The following is a 21,670-nucleotide window of genomic DNA, read 5'->3' on the forward strand; positions in this document are numbered from 1 at the left end:
TGTATTGTGTAGTTCTGTTGTCTTTTTGTTGATTGTGTCTTCTTGTTCTCAGGTCTCTCTTGAAAAAGAGATTTTCGTCTCACTGAGACTGCCCAATTAAATAAAAATTTAAAAAAGAATAGATAAATAAAATTCAGCAAGCATCTTAAAATCACACTGCTTTCATTTTAGCCTCTCCTTTGGTCCAGGCTGAAATGTCTCAGCAGATATTGGAGGACTGTCAAGAAATCTTGTACATTCGTGATCCCCAGAGGATGAATCCTGCTGACTTTGTGATTCTTTCTGCAGCGGCATCAGCAGGTTGACATTTGTGGTTTTGAATGAAATGTCTTGAGAGGTGTTGATACCAACACTGGTGCTGACCATCAGGATGAAATACACTGGTGATCCCTTAACTGTGTTATACCATTTGTGTTGGGAAAACAAACAATATTCCTCTAAAACTACTGTATATGTAACTACACGACCACAGAGATCACACACACCAACCCAGCACAGATAACTAATGCTGCTTTCACAGGTGTGTGTGAACACAGCTTTTTGTTTTTTCCAATGTCATATACACTTCTTCGTCTAATTTTAATCTCTGGAATTGTTATGCATCTCTTAAAGTAATTTTGAGCCTCTTTGTGGTTGTCTTCAGTCTCTCTGTGGTTATTGTGAGTCTCAATATTTGTTTATTCATCTCTCTGTAGTCGTTTTGTGTCTCTTGTAGTTGTTTTTTGTGTCTTTGTAGTTGTTTTTTGTCTCTTTATAGTGGTTTCAGGTCTCTGTGGTTGATTTGTATCTTATTGTTGTCATTCTGAGTCTTAACTGAGCTCTGTGACTTTCAAACATTGAATATTAACAGTCTCTTGGCTCTGAACCAGAGGCCTCCTGACCTCCCGGGCCCCTGTGTGGGCTCTCAGCCTTCTTTAGTCATAAATGATAAACTAGTTTCCATTTCATCTTTCATGTGGTTACTGTAATACTCTTATCATTTTTAATAATGCATTTGGATGTAATTAGTTACTCCCTAATCTCATATATAAAAGATGTAAATTCATCAGTCAAAATAGACAAAAACAACATTCACAACACATTTAGATTTAAATGTACTTTAATTGATGATCACCAGGCTGTTTCCCTTTTACAATGAATCTGCAGTAGTTCTAGTTTAACCAGTTAGATTTAAAGAGACAGAGATATTTAATATTGCGCTGAGGAAGAAAAACATAACTAAGATTAATACAATGCAAAAAAAAAGAGAGAGAGAGAGAGAGAGAGAATCAAACAGAACTACCAATACAGCGTCTTCTTAACAACATGTTATTAGGGCAAACATTAAAAGCACAGCCCAGTATTATATTACTGTAGGTCTTTTCAGTACCAGTTAAGACAATTAGCTTTTTTCAAATATACCTCTTTAAAATAGCATTGTATTTTTTATTATTATTTCCATGTTAAACAATTACATTCAGGATTATAACTAAATAAATCACATGCAGAAAGATTAGATGGACAGATGACACCATATTGTGATCAAATGATGGTTCATTTTAATGCAGATATGGCGATGAAATTGAACTGAAAGATGCACTTTTTTCATTCTGTATCTTGTCAGCGTATTGTGTATTTTTCTTGGTTTGAGGAATAGTTAGCAGTTTTGATCATACTGTCACTAAAATCAGCTAAAATGAGCAGGTATCACAAGACGGATAGTTTGTTATATCTTTCAGATTTGTTCTTTCCAGAGCGATTATGTACACTCCTGTGTACAGTACGCAAGTGTACATGTAGCAGTTTAATTTTATTGATGGTTTCCGAGTCTGCATGTGTTTCAAGTCATATTCAGGAAAAGGAAAAAGTTGCAGCTGCAGTTCTTACTATTTCTGTGTTACATTTCATGTTTCTTATGGGATCTCAGTTCAAAAATCAAACTTTTCTCCTCCTTCTGAACAGAACTATAATTGAAATGACAACTTGTCAAAAACAGAAAACAGTATCTGCCTGCCTTCTGTCCTTCCTTAAAATTTATTTCTGTCTAAGTTGATGTGAATGTTTTTTTTTGTTTTGTTTTTATTTTTTTGTCTATTGTTTTGATCCAGCAGCATTCGTGTGGTAGTACCAACTCTACATTCAGAAAAATAGATCTTCTGTATAGTGCATTCAGCTTCTGTAAAGTCATACAGTTCAGTATTGAGTGATTCACAGCATTCTGCTTATGCCTTGAACGTCTCAAGGCCGGGTATTTGGAATCTGCCAACTTAAAAACATGATTCAAAGACAGTACAACACATCAGACCATCCACAGACTGATCCATACGTTAAAAAGCATCTTCCTGTTGTGGACACATGGTTTCACAAACGTTTAGGTGTGAACTGAAACAGGGAGTCATTTTCACTGTTCACTGTCCCCCTCAGTGTGCACATCGTGCGGTTCACTTATTCAACTCCCTCCAGATTAGGGTGTGTGTGTGTGTGTGTGTGTGTACTTGTGCGTACCCAGCTATTTAATATACAACCTGCATCAAACTTAGATTCTCCTCAGTGGGATAAAAAAAGCTGTCTGCCTCTGAAACATCACAAGAAATGAGATGCATTTCAAGGCTTACACAGTGCATAATGAAAGTATTATGCTAAAGAAAAAAAGAAAAACATTTAGTGGCAAATAATCTATCTTTGATTTGAAGGTTTAAGGTGTGCCAGGCAGAGCAAGGAGCACAGAGGCGTTGGAAGATGAGGTATAAAGAAGTGCTAGTGTTGAGTTTTACAGGTGAAAAAAATGGCACTGGTCCCAGGCTAGCAGAAGTTAGCAAGATGCTCTAGCTTTCTAAAGGAGGTCCTTCCATATTCTGAATCTGATTGAGGTAAAGAAGTGGGTGAAGTTAAACTGTGCAAGCAGAGGATCCTCCCTGCTTTTAGTTGGCAACATCCTGACGATCAATCTGTCATCAATAGCTCAAACAAAGTCTGTTCTGGAAATCCAAGCCTTCCCCGCTTCACCTGGCCTGTCCCCAAGCTTCAAATCTCTCCTCAGAAAAAAACAAAACAGACCAAAGAAAAAAAAAAAAAATACAAAAAAAAACACGAGATCAGCCACCTCGACAGAAATCTACTTCTTATTCAGACAAAAATCAAATGTAAACGAAAGTAATCTGTTTGCTTCTCAGCACAAGTTTGGAGAAAATTAATTGCAGATGTAAATCTGTTTCTCTAAAAATTCAGATATAGATGCAGAAATAAAACTTGGCCTTGTGTAAATTTTACGTGAGCACACGTATGAACTACTCTCGCGTCAGGCTGTGAACAAACACAAAGATCTTTCACTCTGAACCCACAGAAAAAACTCACTCGCCACATAACCTACGGAAACGAACCATGCTGTATTATAAAAACAGCTATTTAGTGTGTATCGTATACTCACACACACAAAACTACCTCTAAAACATTCCTACTTCATAACTGCATCCAGTACAATCATCATCATCACATTCATGCTCATTCAGTAAATATTACTCTGGGATTAATATTAGGTAATCACTTCATCATTAAGATGTAATCCCTCAGTTGGACAAACATCTTATACATTATTTTATTTTACAGTGAAAAATTGTTTTCTTCTGCTACACTCTGTGTTTCAACTGCAAACACACATCCGACTCCTAAACTCCCCCCTCCCACCTCAGAAAAGTGCGTTCCTATTTGGTGCAATACCTTGCTTGAAGACATTCATATTGGTTTGAAAGTTTTCCATAGTGGCTTTTCAGGATGTGGTATTAATGCTTAATTACATTATACAGCTCCAAAGTTTTTTCCAAAGTAGTGAGTGTCCTATTTCTCGAGTATCCTGGATACATTTGTGTGTGTACTGTATGAACTGATTGGTCCTCTGTTTCAAAGTTGTGTACTTGAGTTACCCTGGTTTCTGGCTCTGCTTCAAAATGTCCTTAAAATATCCGTCTCTCTCCAAAACCACAAGCTAAAGGCACATGAAAGAAGCCTCCTGTAACACACTTCATATAACGTTTTTTCTCCTGAAAAATAACCCCAACACTATGTATAAATATTGCAGTTCCTACTGGGATATTGTTCCCTCTGAGGGGACGAACAGATGAGCTTCCTTTGCTACATTTGTCACAGGTCACTGCTTTATTTTTTCCATCACTTTGTGATATGAACAGAGACGGTAAAAATGTAGCTGAACAGGAGGAAATGACGGAAATATCAATTAAACCTTCTCAAACAATGATCGAAAACGCTGCATTCACCTCAGAATCATAATTTGCTGCATCACAAAATATATTATTTATTTAACATAACCTCTGTATTGATATAGAAACATTTACCCTATATGTATACTGGAGTACATACAATCAACAAAGACCGTGATAAAGACTGAAAGAAGAACCATTACATCCAGTAGAGATATGATATGATCAGTGTGGAAACGTCGTCCCTTTGCCTGGCGCCTACTGAATTCACTTGAGCATAGACAGCCAAACAGTGTAGTAACCTATCTACACTATGCTGCATTCCACACTTGGAGGCTGGCTAAATTAAGGATTAACCCTACGCAGTTCTCTCTGAAAGAGCCCGAGCTAAAACACAAGCGTCATGCACCAGCTAAGCTGTGAAAGCCGAGAAGAAAAATTTCAAAGAGTGGCAACTTCAGGCACCTCCTAAAACTTCACCACAAATGACAAGAAGGAACGTTGCTTTCCTTTTTTTTGTTTTTTTGTGTTTTTTTTTCAACATAACATCAATTTATGTCGTTATTGAGTTAATGTGAACACTAGTGTCATGTGAGCAGAACTGCAAAGGATGAGTTTTGTTGTGAGCACTGACAGAAAAGAAAGCTTCAAATAAAAAAAAACTGAAAAAGTTCTACTCCTCTAAAAACACTGTGCATACAATATAAAAAACGTATTGATTGTTGGAGACAATGTTGTAGATATTTTGGAGAAGTTCATGTTTTGGCCCTTTGGATGAGAGATTTGCCTCTCGGGAATATTTCCTCTCTGATTTAATTGTGATTTCAGCCACAAATGTAAGAGCTACATTTTACTAATCTAAAGTTTAACTGTGGCTTTATATATTTGTGGGATAATAACGTCCATTTGTCTGAAAGATATGAGGCAAAGAAAGATTTCAACTTTGATTATGTTATTGAAGATGATTTGAATTTTTACCACAACTGTTAGTGCTAGTATAAGAAGTGTGTTAGGGCAGACATTTAACTCACAGGAGAAAACAAACATAAAAGTACGATTTTACTTGCGGGATAACCCCATCGTCACAGGGAGCATGAACCCGGAGGTTTGACTTTTATTTCAGCTAACAGAGTCTAGTGTATCGAGGGCTGCAGCAAATGTGTTTGAGACTGGTACCATGAGAGAACGAGAAGCCTTGAAGAAGTAGAGAGTGTTGTTTGCTCTCGCTCTATCTCGATTGTGAGCAGATGACAGGGAGGGGGATAATGGGAGGGGTGTGGAGCACAGCAGGGCTCGTGAAGCTCAGAACTCGATCTTACAGGCAGGGAAGGACTCGTCCTGCATGACTACGGTGCTGCTGGAGGCTAGAACCATGATGTTCAGGTCCTGCTGCCTCTCGTGGGTCTGCTGGTACCACTCCCGTGTCACCTCTGTGTCGTGGGTCGGGATCAAAGTCACCTGATGGGGGACACAAAGTGAAACTGAGAGGGGAAACAGTAGGAAGGGAGCAAAGGAGACAGTGATGGGCTATATGTGATGAAGATAACAGACCGCACTGCTGCGTAGAGTCAGATGAGAAGATTGATACCACTCTAAGGTCTGCACAGTTCATACTTTATGCAGCTGGAGGCAGCTGCTGGTTAGCTTAGCTTAGCTTAGCACAAGGACTGAAAACAGATGCAGTGTCTCAAATTGGATACTTCAGTTAGTTGGTACAGTGTGCTAACTGCTGAAGTGTGTGAATCATATTTAAACAACCTTTATGCATCTTGGCGGAAATATTTTATAGATTTTTGGCAGCAGATTTCTGCTATAGCAGAAACATCTCAACTGGGTGGTATCTCACTGGGTTTCAGATTTCAGGATTGTGCAGACAACTGAAGTAAACTTAAGTGAGTGCAGAGGTATCTGCATGATAGATGGTGGCCCTGAGGCAATGTTCTTGGTCCAATCCCTACCCTGCATTTATGTTTTGTCAATAAATGAGGCAGTATGACAAACATGCAGTACATACTAATGGTTTGGTTATAATGTGTCTGCCCTCTCTTCACAGGCAGGAGTAAAAACTCTCATGATCACTGTCCACAAGGTAAAATTGTTTTGTGTTCTGAGTTTCTCTGTCATACAGAGCAGTAATCGGCATAATTGTGACACCTGTTAGGTTACACTTTCCCTCCATTCTGTTTTATTAACAAAGCAATTTTGCCCACAGTTACTTGCTGGTGATGAAATGTTTCAGTTCTTTTTTATATTATTTACTATTGTTATATTTATTCTTAATTTATAAATATGTACTGTAGTAAAGTGAATGAGCACACCCTCTACATTAGTCTGTAAACCAGGCATAATTGGACAGATGGAGACAGAGGGTAAATAAATACCTGTAAATTGGAGCCCCACTGAGCTTTGCCCTCCAGCAGGGCATCAAGTACTCCACGGCTGGGCTCTCCACTGCTCGGGTCGTTCCCGCTCACCACGTAGTATGCAGCCCGCACTCTCTTGAAGAATTCCTGGTCCACATTCTTGGCACTGCAGTGATTGGGCACATAGGCCAGGTCGACATAGACGGGTGGTCCAGGAGGGACGGCTGAACTTGTTTTCTGTGTGTTGTTACCTGGAAGTGATAAAGGGTATAAAAATGGCATTTGAGTGTAATAATACTACTTAGAATTTAGTAAAATTGCGCTGCAGTGGTGAAGAACTTATGCAACTCTCTCCTCAACTGAACAAATTATATTCTACTCACTAATTTATTTATTCAGATCAATTATTCTGAAAAAAAGGACCATTAAGTTTCATTGTACTTTTATAGAATTACATCTGGGTTGCAGATCCATAATTCTGATGTGCTCCTGCATCTTTTTCAAGTTATACTTCTTATGCTGTTTAATGTACATTGTGTCACTGCATAGCTTAACAGTACAATTTTTAATGAGCATAATCTTTTGCATTTGTGAATCTGACATAATCAAGTTTAGATTTCTGACGCCTGCACAAAGACAGCCAATGTTCAAAAAGCTGTTAACACGACTCCATAATCATAATTAAACAAATATATACAATTTGATTGTCCAGAGAGAAATGCGGTTCTCAAACATTTTCTTGTGGGAAAAACAATCTTCCAATAAACAGCACATGACCAAGTTTCTTAAAAAGTATCAACTGTGAATAAAATACTTGTGAGTGTAATTTCAACAGCTTAATCACATTTAGGTAATCGCAGTTAATTTGATTGCATTATTACTGTTTTTTAATGAGCCTTTTAATTTTTTTAATGGCTAATGGCTGAAATTCAGTTTTATGGATTTTAATATCTACTTCTGACTTCTGACTGAAAGATCCAATATCTGGTCCAATATCCAACAGGCTGGAAATTAAACCCCCTATTATGCCTGGTCTGTCTATGATGATGAGATATCATCTGAATATTTTTTCTTTTTTAGGGAGAATTTTTGTAATTTTGGTTATGAAAGTTAATGCACATAAACAACTGCAATATATCAGAATAAATCTACTTTACTTTCTCTGTGTGGCATGCAACATCCAGGAATTATTTTTGAAGTAAGTTAATGTCATTTTGTGATGTGACCCACCTGAACTGCTCTTGACACCATTGACCAAGCCTTTCCCTGGATTGAGGATCTCACTCCTGGAGCCTTGAGTCTCAGACATCTTGATCAGCCTGGAGCTTCTCTCCGTGTCCTTCCTCCTGAGGGAGGCTGATCGAGGTGAGGTGGAGTCCTTAGTCTGTTTCACTGGAGTAGAGGACCTCTTCCTGACTTCTCCCTTACGAGCAGGGGAGGCGGACTTGGGTTTGCCCTTTCTGAGGCCCTTAGTGGTCTTGTGCTCCTTCTTGAGAAGTTTCTCTGTGCTGCTGTGATCATTGAGAAGAGCCTCTGGATCCACCATGCATACATCGGGTTGGGGAGGATGAGGATGAGGGTCCTTCATCGGGGTGGGGAGGGGATCGTGAGTCCTCTGTGCTGATCTAGGTGATGAAGGGTGGGGGCCCCCACCAGCTCCAGATGCAGATTTGTCCACTGGCAGATGTTCAGCATCTTCATCTGAGTCCAGATTTCCTTCAGCTGTTATGGACGGACACTCCTCGGTTTCTGGGGGAACATCGGAGTCTGACTGTGACGGCAACGATTCACTCACTGATGTCGGAGGTGTTTCCTCTCCAGCTAATGTCACAGCCAAACCAGATGACATGGCCCCAGGCCCCTGCGTAGTGTCTCCATGGTAACTCTGAGCATGGTGGTGCCTCTGCTTGTGCGACCTCCTTTTCACAGAGTGCTGCTCCTGATCATCTTCGTCCCCGTCCTGGAAGTGGTCACTGCGGCCATCCTCCTCACCGTCGTCACTGGAGAGCTGATGAGGACTGGGGTTGATGAATGATGGAGAAAGTTCTCCTTTACGATGTTTATATTCGCAAGAGGAGTAACCTGGAGGGGAGGCAGAGGAGGAAGTGGCACCAGTGTTCAAGTCAGAGGGACGATGAGTTTTTACGTCTCCTTTACCAGATGTTTCTGTGTGATAGGTATCCTTAGAAGAGGACACAGAGACACCGTGGACACTGGTCATCCATTCCATTGCCTCCATTGCCTCCTCTTCCTCCTCCTCATCATCATCACCATATCCTGGAGGAGGAGCACTTGGGCAATCATCGGGCCTCTGTAGTAGCTCCCAATCGGATATACTGCTCTTCCGTCTAACTTCTAATCTCTCTGGTGGCTTATCCAATAGGCTTTTCTCTTCTACTTGTTCTGCCTTTCTTCCCTTGCCATCTTCTGCTTTTTCACACATCTTTGGATCAGTTGAAGCTTTCTCCTTTTCTGTGCTTTCTGTGTCTTTACATGTCTTTTCTTCTAGTTTCTTTTCCTCTGTAATCTGCTTGACTTCAGTGTCTTTTTTAGCAAACTCTGTCTTTTCATCTTTTTCACTTGTTTCTTTTTCTGCCACTTTTGCATCTTCCTTAAAAGGTGCGAAAGCTCCGTTCGTCTTTTCTTCTTTTGCCTCTGATGTTTTCTCCTTTTTCTCTTTATCCTCTTCTGTTTTGGACACGTCTGTTACGGCACATAAGGTTTTGCTAGCTCCACTATCACTCAGTGGAGTAAATGAGGCTGTCTGTTGAGTTGTTTGCGATACCACATCAGGTTTAGACACAACAGTAGTCGAGGTGATGGTGACAGTCTTTGTCTCTGCAGCATGTGTGGAACTTTCTACCGCATATGACTCAGTTTGCTCAGTCACTTTTTTTTGACATTCAATGCGACATGGTAGGGTGCTGTCGTCCATTTCAAGTGTATCAGGCTCCTCATCTTCTGCTGACCCTTGGGACCCCCTGTCAGAGGAGTCAGCCCTTTGGAGAGGAGAGACATCGAATTGAGCCTCTGATGTGGATAAACTCTCTGACACCTTCACAGGTTCAGTATGTTGTAGAGATGATGCTGTGGTGGATGTTGTAATCTTTGTTTCTAGCATATAAAAACTATCAGTGCTTGACTTTGTGTCTGTTTCAGGCTTTGCAGAGCCAATTTGATCCTCAGTCTGTTTGGCAGTGGTAGGCAGGACCGGAGATGATGGTTTAGTCTCCTCAAACTGACCAAGTAAAGACACTTTTGTTGCAGGTTTCGTTGTCACTTCCATGTACTCATCTCTCTGAAATCCTCCAAAGCAGGAGCTTGTAGACGCTTTTGTGATGGATGACTCCTCTTTGACTAGAGGTACCTCAGAACCTGTTAATGTTGTGAAGGTTTCAACTTTGTCTCCAAACTGTTTGCTCAAAGAGGCAGAAGTTGAGGCTGAGGAGGAGTAACTGTATGATGTGGAAGAGTATGTTGACGTAGAATATGTTAAGGTGGTGTATGTGCAAGCTGATGAGGTAGTTTCCTCATGTTTTGCAATGGTATCTGGGGTCTGCCTCTCATCTAGACTTTCTTCTTGGATGTCCCTTTGGCTGTAATACTTATCATCACTTAGTTTGGATAGCTGGGAGGCATCTGAGAGCACAGGTGTTTCTTTCTTATCCTCCTTCAATTCTACTTCATGTTCCTCACTGTAAAAATGCTCAGAATGATCTCCAGATCTGCACTGTCCGATATCAGCATAGCTGCCTGTTAGTGGAGGTGAGGGACTAGATTTAGGCTTGGACTCTGAATGATCAGGTGGCAAAGAGCTGCCTGTCAAGCTGCTCGTTGATGTTGGTTGACAAGGTTCCTTTGTCAAAAAGCTTGGCGATAGAGATCCTTTAGCGTCATCTCCTTTTCTTGACTCTAGTACTTCAGAGGAGGTTATATCCTCTGCTGATGACAATCTTCTCTTTGTGGTTGGTCCAGGGGACAAATACTTGTCATCTGTGTCCTCTGCTTTCTTTGTTTCAGGAAGTTTCGGGGCATCCTGTGCAGCAACACAGATTTCGTCCATTTTGTGAGCACTTGGGCCTGGTGATGGAGTTGTTTTGCCTACATCTTCACTCTTTGTCTCAGGAGGTTCGAAAGCAGCTGTTGCACCAGTTGCATCCTCTTCTTTGGGTGGTTTTGCGTCGGGAGATGGTGGTTGCTTACTTATGTCCTTGTCTGTCTCTGTGACTTTAGAGGCAGAGGCATCATCAGGTGTTGGTTTACACACTGTTTCCTCTTTCAGGAAACTTGATTCAGGTAGCTGAGATTTCTTATTTGAGTCCTCTATCTCTGCCATGTTAGCACTATCATCAGGACTACGTCTGCACATTTCTTTTTCAGACTGCTCTCTTGCACCCTTTTCCATATCTACATCACTCAACTCCTCCTCTTCTTCTTCCTCCTCGTCCTCATCTTCGTCTTCGTCATCATCAACATTGAAATCTTCCCCCTCTACAAGTAACCTTTTATCTATCAGGCTCTCTTTTCCTTCAGGAAAGTCTAACATGGGTTTACAAGTAGCAGAGCTGCTGATTTGACTATTATCAGAGGCAAGAACATTATTGTCTATTTCATGTCCTAAAAAGGTGGTGGCAGGGGCAGTCCTTGAGTCACTTGATGTTTCGTCTCTCTCTGAAGGTGATGCTTGTTGAGGTAAAATGTCTTTTTCTGCAGGGGAATGCCGACCAGATGGAGAGCCCTCACTTTCATGATCAGAGGACTCCATTTTATCTTTCTGTGACTCAGCAGATTTTTCCTTCACTTTTTCTGATGTTTTCTTCTCTGTGAATTCTCCAAAAGCTACAGGGGTAGCTGAAGCTTGGGTACCAAGATCTGTTTGGCTCCATGAAGGTGAGGGTGTTTCTTGTCTTAATGATACACCTGCTGATTGAACGGCAGCACTGGTAGGAACTTTATCACTTTCTCTGGTTGACCCTGGATGAAGAGCTGCTACGGCACCTTCCTTCATATCTTCTTTCTCTTTCTCAGATTTCTCAGGTTTGTCCTCTTTGGAAGTGAAAGAATAAGACTCAGCAGCTTGGGACATTTTGTTGTCTTGCATGTCTGTGGGTGAAAAGCTCTTGTCAATGTAAGGTGTATCTGGTCTTTCTTCTCTCTCACTCTCCTCCTCTTGGCCTTTCTCTCTGTCTTCGTATTTAGGGGAGGCACTTCGACTGTGGTGGCTGCTTCTTTCACTCTCTGTGAGGGACACCGGGCTGTAGTCAACTCTGCTGAAGGACAAAGGCTCTTCTTTGTATTGATCATCAAGGAGGAACATGGCTCCTCCAGCCTCGGACTGGCTTGTTCTTCTGTTATCATCAATACCGATATCGGAGGTGTGATCAAAACCTAAAGAAACCTCACTCTCCTCTCTAGAGTCTGAGTCATGATCTTTTGGGACAGGCTTTTCATAGGGATCGTACTTGGATGCACCAGTGGTTTGCTTTTCATCTTGTAGGCTTCCACTGATTGTCTCCTTCTCTGAGGTCACAATTTCACTTTCCATTTTTGGAGTGTCTGATTTAACAGCATCAGTGTGTCCAGCATCCTCAGAATCTTTGTCCAACATAAAATACGAACAAGGCCGTGAAAATCCTGGAGAAGCCACCTCTCGTTCTCCTTCCATCTCCCTCTCTGCTTCCTTCCTTGGTTTTTCATCTGGCTTTGTCTTTTCTGTGGCAATAACTTCTGGGCTTGTCTGAGAGGGTGTCTGTTTCTCTTGTTGTGGTGTTTCCTCCACACTAGACTGACTCTCAGTGCTCGAAAGTGTACAGCTCCTGGGTTGACTGTCTGTGCTTGATACTGTTGACAACGTAGGCTTTGTCTCAGTTGAGTCTGACACTGGTTCTGCTTTAGCAGCTGGGATATCAGAAGCTGGTTCTTGTTTTGGAATAGAGGTTGACTCCTCCTTTGATGTGACAATATCAATGAAGGTCTCTGGCTTGGTGAGAGGAGCAGGTGTGGTTTCTGTTTTCACAACATCTTTGTCTGCCTTAGGTGAGGGTCTGGACTCTTCTTTGCCAGAATCTTTGACGTCCTCATCAATAGAGGGCTCCTGCATTGTAAGTGTAGGAATGATCATTGTGATCTGTTCTGATGTTGGTGGTTTAGTTTGGTCACTTGTCTGTGAAGTTTCAGATAATGGCAGACCTGCAGAGGAGATGTCATGGTCTGATTTTCTTGGCTCCACCGACAAAGGTCTGGAGCCTGCTCCTCCCATACAGATGTCCTCCTCCTCTTCATCTTCTCTGTCTTCATCAGAGGACTGAACCACAAATGCAGGCTTGAAATCTGACTTGGATGCCACTGCTTCTCCTGATATTGTCTGTGCAGGTTGTCTAATGGTTTTGTCCTGGTCTTTCTCCTGTAACTCCTCTCTCTCCCATTTCTCCTCTTTGGTGTGGTCTGCATCAGAGGAGTCATACTTCTCTTTCTCTGTGATCTCATCCATCTTTCTGTCAGACACATCCTTTTCTGTTATCTTTATATCCTCCGGTGGTTTGGTCTTTTCGTCTTTAATGTCTTCAGTCTCATAGCTGTATTCTTTTTCTTGTTCTTTTTCCATTTTCTGTTCTTTGCTCAGTTCAGCAACATGTGCATCATCTTTTTCTTTCTCCATCTTCTCTTCTTGACTAATAATGACATTTGCTTCCTTGTCTAGTTCTTTTTTCCCCTCCTGGATGTCATGAGTAGATACAGAAATGTCACCCTTTGCTGGTTTCAGCTCTTCAGGTATTGATTGTGTTACAAAAGGCTCTTGCTGCATTTCAACTGATCCAGCACCAAAAATGTCCTTTTCTGTCTGAACTACAGGAGGCTTATCAGATGTTTCTGTGTATTTATGCTTATCATGATCACAAATATCATCTCTTTTAGTCTTTTCCTCTTCCAAGGTCTGAGCCATAGGAAGATCTACCTCTTTTTTGTCATCCGCCTTGGGTTCAGACTCAACAGGATAATCACGTTTCCCTTTTTCCTCATCTTCGGTGCTAAATGTTGGAGTGTCCATCTTCTCTGTCTCCTGTTTGATGGATTCAGCTTGACAGCTCTCCTGTTTCATTTCCTCCTCAATGGTTTCAACTTTAGGTGGCTCTTTCTCTTTAGCATCCTTGGGTTGCTCAATAGTGACACCCATTTCTTTCTCTTTCTGTGTGTCATCCTTTTCAGTTTCTTTGTACTTCAGTTCCTCCAAGATGGGTTTGTGGTCAGAGATGTCACCCTTCTCCTGCTCTTTAACCTCCTCTGTTTTTATTTGTTTGTCAGAAATGATGCTTTTTTCGACCTCCTTATCATCCTTTGAGGTTTTGACAGAAGTATCAACAATGTCCTTCTCCTTCTGCTCCTTAATGGATACAAAATCAGAAACATCGCTCTTTTCTTTCTCTTTTTCCATTTCCTCTTCTTCAACTTTGAACTCTGCATCAGGAGTATCTTCTTTTGGTGTTTCTTTTGCCTCCTCCTTGATGAGTTTTACATCAGATGTAACTTCTTTTAACTCTATCTTCTTCTCCTCATCGGTGAGGGATGCTACACCAGCAGTGTCTTTACTTTCCTGCTCCATGGAGGGTTTGACATCAGATATTTCTTCCTTAATTGTTACTGTACCTTTTTCCTCCTTTACGGGTTTGATATCATCACTGTGATCCTGAATTGTCACTTCTCCTTCATCGGATTGTTTGACAGTGAAGGTTTCATCCTCATCCACTGCTTTCTCCTTTTTATCTTCTATGGATTTGACAGCACAAACCTCTGTACTGATATCTCTCTCTTTTTCATCATGCGTGGTGGGTTTAGCAACAAAAATATCAACCTTTGTGCTTGTTTCGTCCTTGGATGTTTTGACAGGGGAAATGATCACATCTTCTTCCTCCATCTTAGCAGGTTTGACAGGAGAAGAGACATCTTTATCTTTACTTGTCTCGTGCTTTTTTTCTTCTTCCATGACTGGTTTGGCAGCATCCTTAAGTGTTTCTTTTGCTTCGGCCTCGGTTGGTGTGGTAGAGAAATAATCTTCTTTACATACTAGTACATGCTCTTCCTCCATCTTGGTAAGCTGGATACCAACAGTATCATCAACTGTTGGTTTAACAGGAGCAGTATCTTCCATACTTGGCAGTTTATCTTTTTCCTCCTCTTTGGTAAGTTTTATAGCAGCAGTATCATCTTTACTTATGTTGTCCTTCTTGTCTTCTTCTGTTGTAGGTTTGAAGGGCAGAGCATCATCCTTGCTTGTTGTCATATCTTTTTCCTGCTCCTTGGACAGTTTTGTGTCCAAGCTATCATCTTTACTTGTATCTTTCTCTTTCTCGTCCTCTGTGGTTGGCTTGGCAGCAAGAATCTCATCTTTACTCACTGTTACATCCTTTTCCTCCACCTTGGGGAGGCTGATGGTTGAGGTAGAATCTTTACAAATCTCTTGCCCCTTTTCCTCTTTTATGGTAACAGCAAATGTGTCACCTTTGACAATAATTGCTTCTTCTTTGGCGAGTTCAGCAACAGTGATGTCACCCATCTCTTTCTCCTTTTCCTTCTGCTCATCTGTAAAGGGCTTGGTAGCAGAGACATCTATCTTCTCTATCTCTTTCTCCTCTTTCTTATCTTCAGTCACTTTGATGTCAGATATTTCTGTCTCCTTTTTCTTCTCCTCATCTTTAGTAGGTTCAATAATGGGCATATCTTCCTTCTTTGCCTCTTTCTCCATCTCATCTTTAGCAGGCTTGATATCTGTGACATGGACCTGTTCAGTGTCTTTTTCTTCAGTCTTTATAGAGCTAATATCAAATGTATCAACCTTTTCTGACTCTTTCTTCTCCTCTATAACTGGCTTGATATCTGTGACATGGACCTTGTCAGTCTCTTTTTCTTCAGTCTTTATTGCGCTAATATCAAATGTATCAACCTTTTCTGTGTCTTTCTTTTCCTCCTCTTTAACAGGCTTGATATCTGTGACTTGGGCCTTTTCAATCTCTTTCTCTTCAGTCTTTATAGAGCTACTATCAAATGTATCAACCTTTTCTGTCTCTTTCTCCTCCTTTTTAAATGGCTTGATATCTGCAACATGGACCTTTTCGATCTCTTTCTCTTCGGTCTTTATAGAGCTAATATCAGATGTCTCAACCTTTTCTGTCTCTTTCTCCTCTTTAACTGGCCTGATATCTGCGACATGTACCTTTTCGATCTCTTTTGCTTCGGTCTTTATAGAGCTAATATCAGATGTAACAATCTTTTCTGTCTCTTTCTCCTCCTCCTCTTTAACAGGCTTGATATCAGCGACATGGACTGTTTCAATCTCTTTTTCTTCAGACTTTATAGAGCTAATATCAAATGTATCAACCTTTTCTGTCTTCATCTCCTCCACCTCTTTACCAGGTTTGATGTCTGTGGTGTGGAGCTTTTCGATCTCTTTCTCTTCAGTCTTTATAGAGCTAATGTCAAATGTATCAACCATTTCTGTCTTCTTCTCCTCCTCCTCTTTACCAGGCTTGATGTCTGTGGTATGGACCTTTTCGATCTCTTTCTCTTCAGTCTCTATAGAGCTAATATCCAATTTATCAACCATTTCTGTCTTCCTGTCCTCCTCCTCTTTACCAGGCTTGATGTCTGTGGTGTGGACTTTTTCGATCTCTTTTTCTTCGGTCTTTATAGAGCTAATATCGGATGTCTCAACCTTTTCTGTATCTTTCTCCTCCTCTTTAACTGGCTTGATATCTGTGACATGGACCTTTTCGATCTCTTTCTCTTCGGTCTTTATAGAGCTCATATCAAACGTATCAACCTTTTCTGTCTCTTTCTTCTCCTCTTTCAAAATCTTACTATCAGACACATCATCCCTCTTAACCTCCATCTCCTGTACCTCATCTTTGGCTTTAAGGTCAAAATCTTCTTGTTTTGTATCCTTCTGCTTCTGCTCGTCTTTGATTTGTTTGGCCTCAGAAGCAATAATTTCCATCTCTTTATGGTCTTTTTCAGGCTCCTTTTCTTCATCTGTAATGGTGACTGTTTCCATTGCAACTTGCTCTTCTTTGACAGGTTTGATATCGGAGGTAACATCCTTTACTGCCTCTTTCTCATCCATGATGGACTTGATTGCAGGAACATCATCTTCAATGACATATTTCTGTTTCTGCTCTTCCTTGATTTGTCTGACATCGGAGGTGTCGTCCTTTTCTTTCTCCAGTTCCGCCTTGATGATTTTAATTGCAGATTTATCATCATGATCATCATCATCTTTCTTGTTATCGTCATCATCATCATCTAAGAAATGACTGCCCCGTCTTTCTGGAAATTTACCTGCAATAGGCACTTTAGGTTCTTTGTCTTTGAGCCCAACCTCACCATCTTCATCATGTTGTCCAGATAAGATGGGGGAATCTCTCCCTGACGTGGGTGGCTGAACCTCTGTTAAAGATGCAGCAACAACAGGGACTGTTTCTGCCTGTTTGCCTTCATCTTTTGGCACAAGTGAAATGTCTTTTTCTGACTCTTTCATCACTGGAACCTCTTTGATGTCCTTTTCAAATGTTTTGTCCAAAGATGTTGCAACTTCTACTTGACGCTGATCTGCTTTCTCTTTGTCAACATCTTTTTTTGTCTCTGTTACTGGTTCAGCTTCCTTTTTAGTTTTGTCTTCAGTTGTAGTGATGACATCAGGGAGCTCTTCTTGCTTTTGCAACTCCAAACCAGGGAAAACCTTCATCTTGTCCTCCACTGGTGACTGACGAATTGGAGAGTGAGCTGCACTTGAAGGTCCAGACTGTGGAGGAGAAGCCATTTTCACAGTGATGTCATCTGGACTGAAGCAACGTTCCTCGCTCTCTGAAGTTACTGAGTCTGATCCAAAAGGTCTTGTAGGCACAACAGATGAAATATCTTTAGGTGCAATTGCATCTATATTTTCCTCTTCAACTGGCAGGTGGACTGGTTTGGTGTCTGGTGTGGACTTTGAAACAGGAGACACTGAGCCAGCAAGCTTTTCAATGTCTATGTCTTTATCCTGTAATATTTGGGATGAAGCATAGCCCTCTTGGAGTTTCTCAAGTGAAATATCAACATTAGGAGTTTGGTCCTCTTCCTCCTCTTCTTCTTCTTCCTCCACGTCGTGAGCATCAGAGGCTTTAGCCTCTGTCTTCACTTCTGTAACAGGAAGCTGTATGTCATCAGATGGAGATTTGGTTTGTTTGTCGTCTTCTAAAGAAGGCGGGGAAAGAGTTCCTGCAGAAAGTGGCTGCTCTTTGCCTTGTGAAGTGTCAGGTGGGGTTGGCAGAGTAACAGGGGTTTTGGGTGGTTCCTCAGCCTGAGGTGCTGCAACAGATGCCACAGATTGATCTTCAGCAATCGAAGTAGGGAGGGAGGACATTTTGTCATACTCTGTAATGGACGTTGCAGAAGACACATGCTCCTCTTCTGCCAGAGGAGCCGTGATGATGTTGGTGAACACAGATACTTGCTCCTGCACAACTGGGATAAACCCTTTGTCGGTCATAGCTGCAGCTTGCATCTCCCGCATGCCATGAATGTTTACAAATGATTCAGTCTGATCTGGAACGGACACATCATAGGCACCAACGTCATATTGAAGGTGTGGTATCCTCTCCTCTGCCTCCTCGTGAATCTCCTCATCAGAGATGGTCTGTTCTGTCTCAGAGTAGCCCGGGATGGTTTCGTCTTGGATATAGGAGACAGGTTCAGCTGCAGCGGCCCCCTGAGCTACTGAGGTTATGGGAGCTGTTGCCCCGCCAACATGTGACAGGTAGCCTTCCTCCTCTTCTTCCTCATATTTAGCTGTAGTCAGGATTTCAGCTGTTTTACTTTCGCTGACCATTTGTTCTTCAACTGCATCTTCAGGTTTGACTTTGATCTCTTCATCTGCTATTACATCTAAATCTTCGACCTCCTCCAGTTCAGCTTTCTCCACTGCCTCCTCCTCCTCTTCCTCTTGCTCCTCTTTGGATGGAGTCCTTTGTAGCTCCTCTCGTGTCACAACCTTAGCTGCGAGAGTTTCTGATTTCTCCATCTCTTCTATCTCATGTTTTCTGTCAAGCCCATCATCCTTTCCCTCCTTCCATTTTGATTCATCTTCCTCTTCACCTATTCCCATATCCTCTTCCTCCTCCTCTTCTGTTTTCTTTTCAGGAGCTGGGGCCTCTTCTTCCTCCTCCTCTTCTTCCTCGTCCTGAGTTGCTGCTCCTTCATCCTCAAACTTTTGGGCCTCCTCTAATTCTCTCCCTTGTGTTGATTCCTTGTCTTCAACTTCAGCTTCAGCTTTCACTTCTGGGGCTGTTACCTCCTTTTCAGGTGACTTTGTGACAACTGGAGTTTCATATAGAGTTTCTTCTTCTTCCTGCTTCTCTTGTGCTGGAGGCTCAGGTGAAACTTCAGTAGTGTCTGGTGGTTCTGCTGATATAGCTACAACCTCAGTTTTTTTCAGTTCTTCAAAATCCTTGGTGAGGTCTTCAGGAGTGGAGGGAGCAGACGTGCCCTCAACAGCTCCATTCTGTATCGGTTCAGATTGAATAGCTTCAGGTTTTGGCTCCTCTGGTTTGGGTTCAGCAGGCTCAGCCTTTGCTGCCTTGATTTTTCCAGTTTTGGCCTTACTTGACACTTTAGCTTTATGTAATGTCTTTCTGACTTCTGGTGTAAGTGGTTTTAGGTCAGGTTTTGTAATTTTTCTCAGCTCAGGTTTGGATGTGTCCTTCTTTTTGTCCTCTTTGGATTTAACATCTTTCTTCTCATCTTTTTTAGCAGAGTCATCTTTCTTTACTTTTTTGATCTCTTTCTTTTCCTTGTCCTTTTTCTCATCCATTTTTGAAACCCTTTCCTTAGAGTGCTTTTTTAAGGATTTTTCCTTCAAGAGTTTTTTCTTTTCTGGCCCATCAGTTTTAGATTTTATGGTCTTGGTCGGCTTTTTCTCCTCTTTTTTCTCTGATATATTTTCTTTCACAGAGTCGCTCTTTGCCTCTGTGGCAGCTGACACATCATCTTGTCCTTCACTTTCTTTCTTTGTTGCCTTTGCAGTAGTCTTTGGGGAGGATTTAAGACTCTCTTTACTATCTGTTCTTTGTTTTAACTTGGTTTGTTTAATGACAGAGGGAGGAGCTCCTGAGGCAATGTCCTTTTGTGTGGCTACAGGATAGCGCAAGAAGTCAAGGTGCTTTAATTTTTCTAGCCCCTCTAGGATCTTGTTTTGTGGTGCATTTCCAGGGAACAGCACTCTGACTATCTTTTCTGCAGGGTTGGCAGGGAGCCAGACAACTAAGGCTGTTACTGATGTCAGGTAGGGCACAGATATTTCTCCTTCTTTCCCGTTGGGCAGCACAATGCCAGTTTTGGCCTTGCTGTTGCCAGCCCACTTCTGCATTAAAAATTGCATCTCTTTACTGTCTTTGACGGGGTTGAGAATATACATGTCTAACCTGCCCACTCCCATCTTGTGGAATAGAGTGATGGGCTCAATAGTGTTGCTGACCACTCGAAAAAGAGGCTCCGGTTTGATTCCTAGTTTGTTGAGGTACTGCAAAGTTAGCGAGGCCTCTTCGATGCTGCGTTTCACTTTGAGATTAGATTCTGGCATACGGAGCTTCTCTGGTACATTGAAGAAGACCACGCCTAGTTCAGGGGAGATCAGGTTCTTCATCCAGTCGTTATAGTTGGTGGAGCCTTGAGATTGCTCCTCTTCCTGTTCTGCTATCTTCCTCTGAAGAAGCCCATTGATACCTGGGAGATTGTCAGCGCCGATGTGTGTAAGTAGAATTGAGTCGATGCGGTCCAAGTGACGGACAAGCTTCCAGAAACAGGATTTTCGTTCAGAGCCTCCATCCACTAAGATGTTGAAGCCATTCACAGCAAAGAGAGCAGAGTCTCCTCGTCCGCCAGGAAAGATGTAGCAACATGGCTTGGAAAGTTTCAGGAAGCCTCCTGAGGTGGGAGGCTCCAGGAGGTCAAACGGTGAAGGGACGTCAACCGTCTCAGAGATGTACTCTGTGAACTCTGTGACGCCCTCCATCTTGGGGAGAACAGGTTCAGGGTTTAGTCTGTATTCCAGGAACTCCCGTAGGGTCTGCTGCTGTCCCAGGGAGCTCCAGCCCACCTCCCCGCGGCAGGACACAGTAAGTGTAGCCTGCTGCTTGGGGGCTGTTGTGCCCAGTAACTCACTGACCTGTAGGTAAGACACCCATATACATCAGTCAGTGATATATGCATAAATGTGTTAAACTTATGCTGTAAACACATACAAAAAAACAATAAAATGATTTGTTGCAATAATCAATGAGACAATTTTTGTTTCATGGGATTTTTTAAAAATTCATTTTAAAGAAGAAAATGATAAGTTCTGCTGGAAACTGAGAGAGTTGGGGCACGAATACTCCTATTTTCTGTCATCATTTGTGCAATATTGTTGTGCAGTTTTATGGCGAATGTGGATTTTCAAACTAGTTTCTATTGTTCTATGGACCAAAAAACATCAAGTGAAGAGGCACCTAAACCCCATCAGATTTGTGCTGGTTCTGGTAGCCTTGAATGCCTTGACAGTTTAAAGGAGGAGAGTTGCGCACAGAGTTTCTTTATTGAAAAAGCTAAATTCATGGAGAATCATACAAAGCATCTGAGATGATAATTATATAATTCTGTTATCAAGTCATTATCTTTGTCACCTGCACTTTTCTCTTCCTTTGCTTTTCTCATTATGGCACCATCTTGTGGTCAAATAAAAGATAACAAACCTCAAAAAAGTATTATGCCTGACAAAAAAAAAAAAAAACTTAACCTGAAAGAAAACACCTTAAAATCTAGGTCTTCATTCAGTCCATGTGGTGATGATTTCTTTAAGTTATATAGCCAAAGTGCCTCTGGTTCCAAAAGCAGTAGATCCAGATTACCACCCAGCTTAAGGTGTTTGAAAATGTATATAAAGTGGATGAAGGCGTAAATTGAAACACAGCTCTAATTCAACATTAAGCTGTTTGAATAAAAAAGAAGAGCAAGTTGCTGTTCAGTCCGCCTCCTTTTATCTAAGGAACAACAAATACATTTCTAACAAATGTATCAATGCGAGTATCCATCCTTTCATATGAAACT

The 21,670-nt window shown here is 41.5% G+C and overlaps 1 protein-coding gene across 2 annotated transcripts in view; it reads right to left on the bottom strand.

The window, feature by feature from the left end:
* Window positions 1-1,081: 1,081 nt before the first annotated feature.
* LOC139629577 (microtubule-associated protein futsch-like) overlaps window positions 1,082-21,670 on the bottom strand; it is an 81,568-nt gene continuing 60,979 nt past the window's right edge. For both annotated transcript variants that reach the window (XM_071492288.1, XM_071492297.1), the window contains 3 exons: window positions 7,787-20,750; window positions 6,575-6,807; window positions 1,082-5,651 (listed from right to left, as the gene is read on the bottom strand). In XM_071492288.1, the coding sequence (XP_071348389.1) occupies window positions 5,496-5,651; window positions 6,575-6,807; window positions 7,787-20,750 (13,353 nt within the window). In that variant the 3' untranslated portion in view covers window positions 1,082-5,495. The remainder of the gene's footprint in view (window positions 5,652-6,574; window positions 6,808-7,786; window positions 20,751-21,670) is intronic.

This window comes from Trachinotus anak, unplaced genomic scaffold (genome assembly GCF_046630095.1).
Source record: "Trachinotus anak isolate AG129_WGS33_773 ecotype Australia unplaced genomic scaffold, CSIRO_AGI_Tana_v1 ptg000002l, whole genome shotgun sequence".
Lineage (NCBI taxonomy): Eukaryota > Metazoa > Chordata > Actinopteri > Carangiformes > Carangidae > Trachinotus > Trachinotus anak.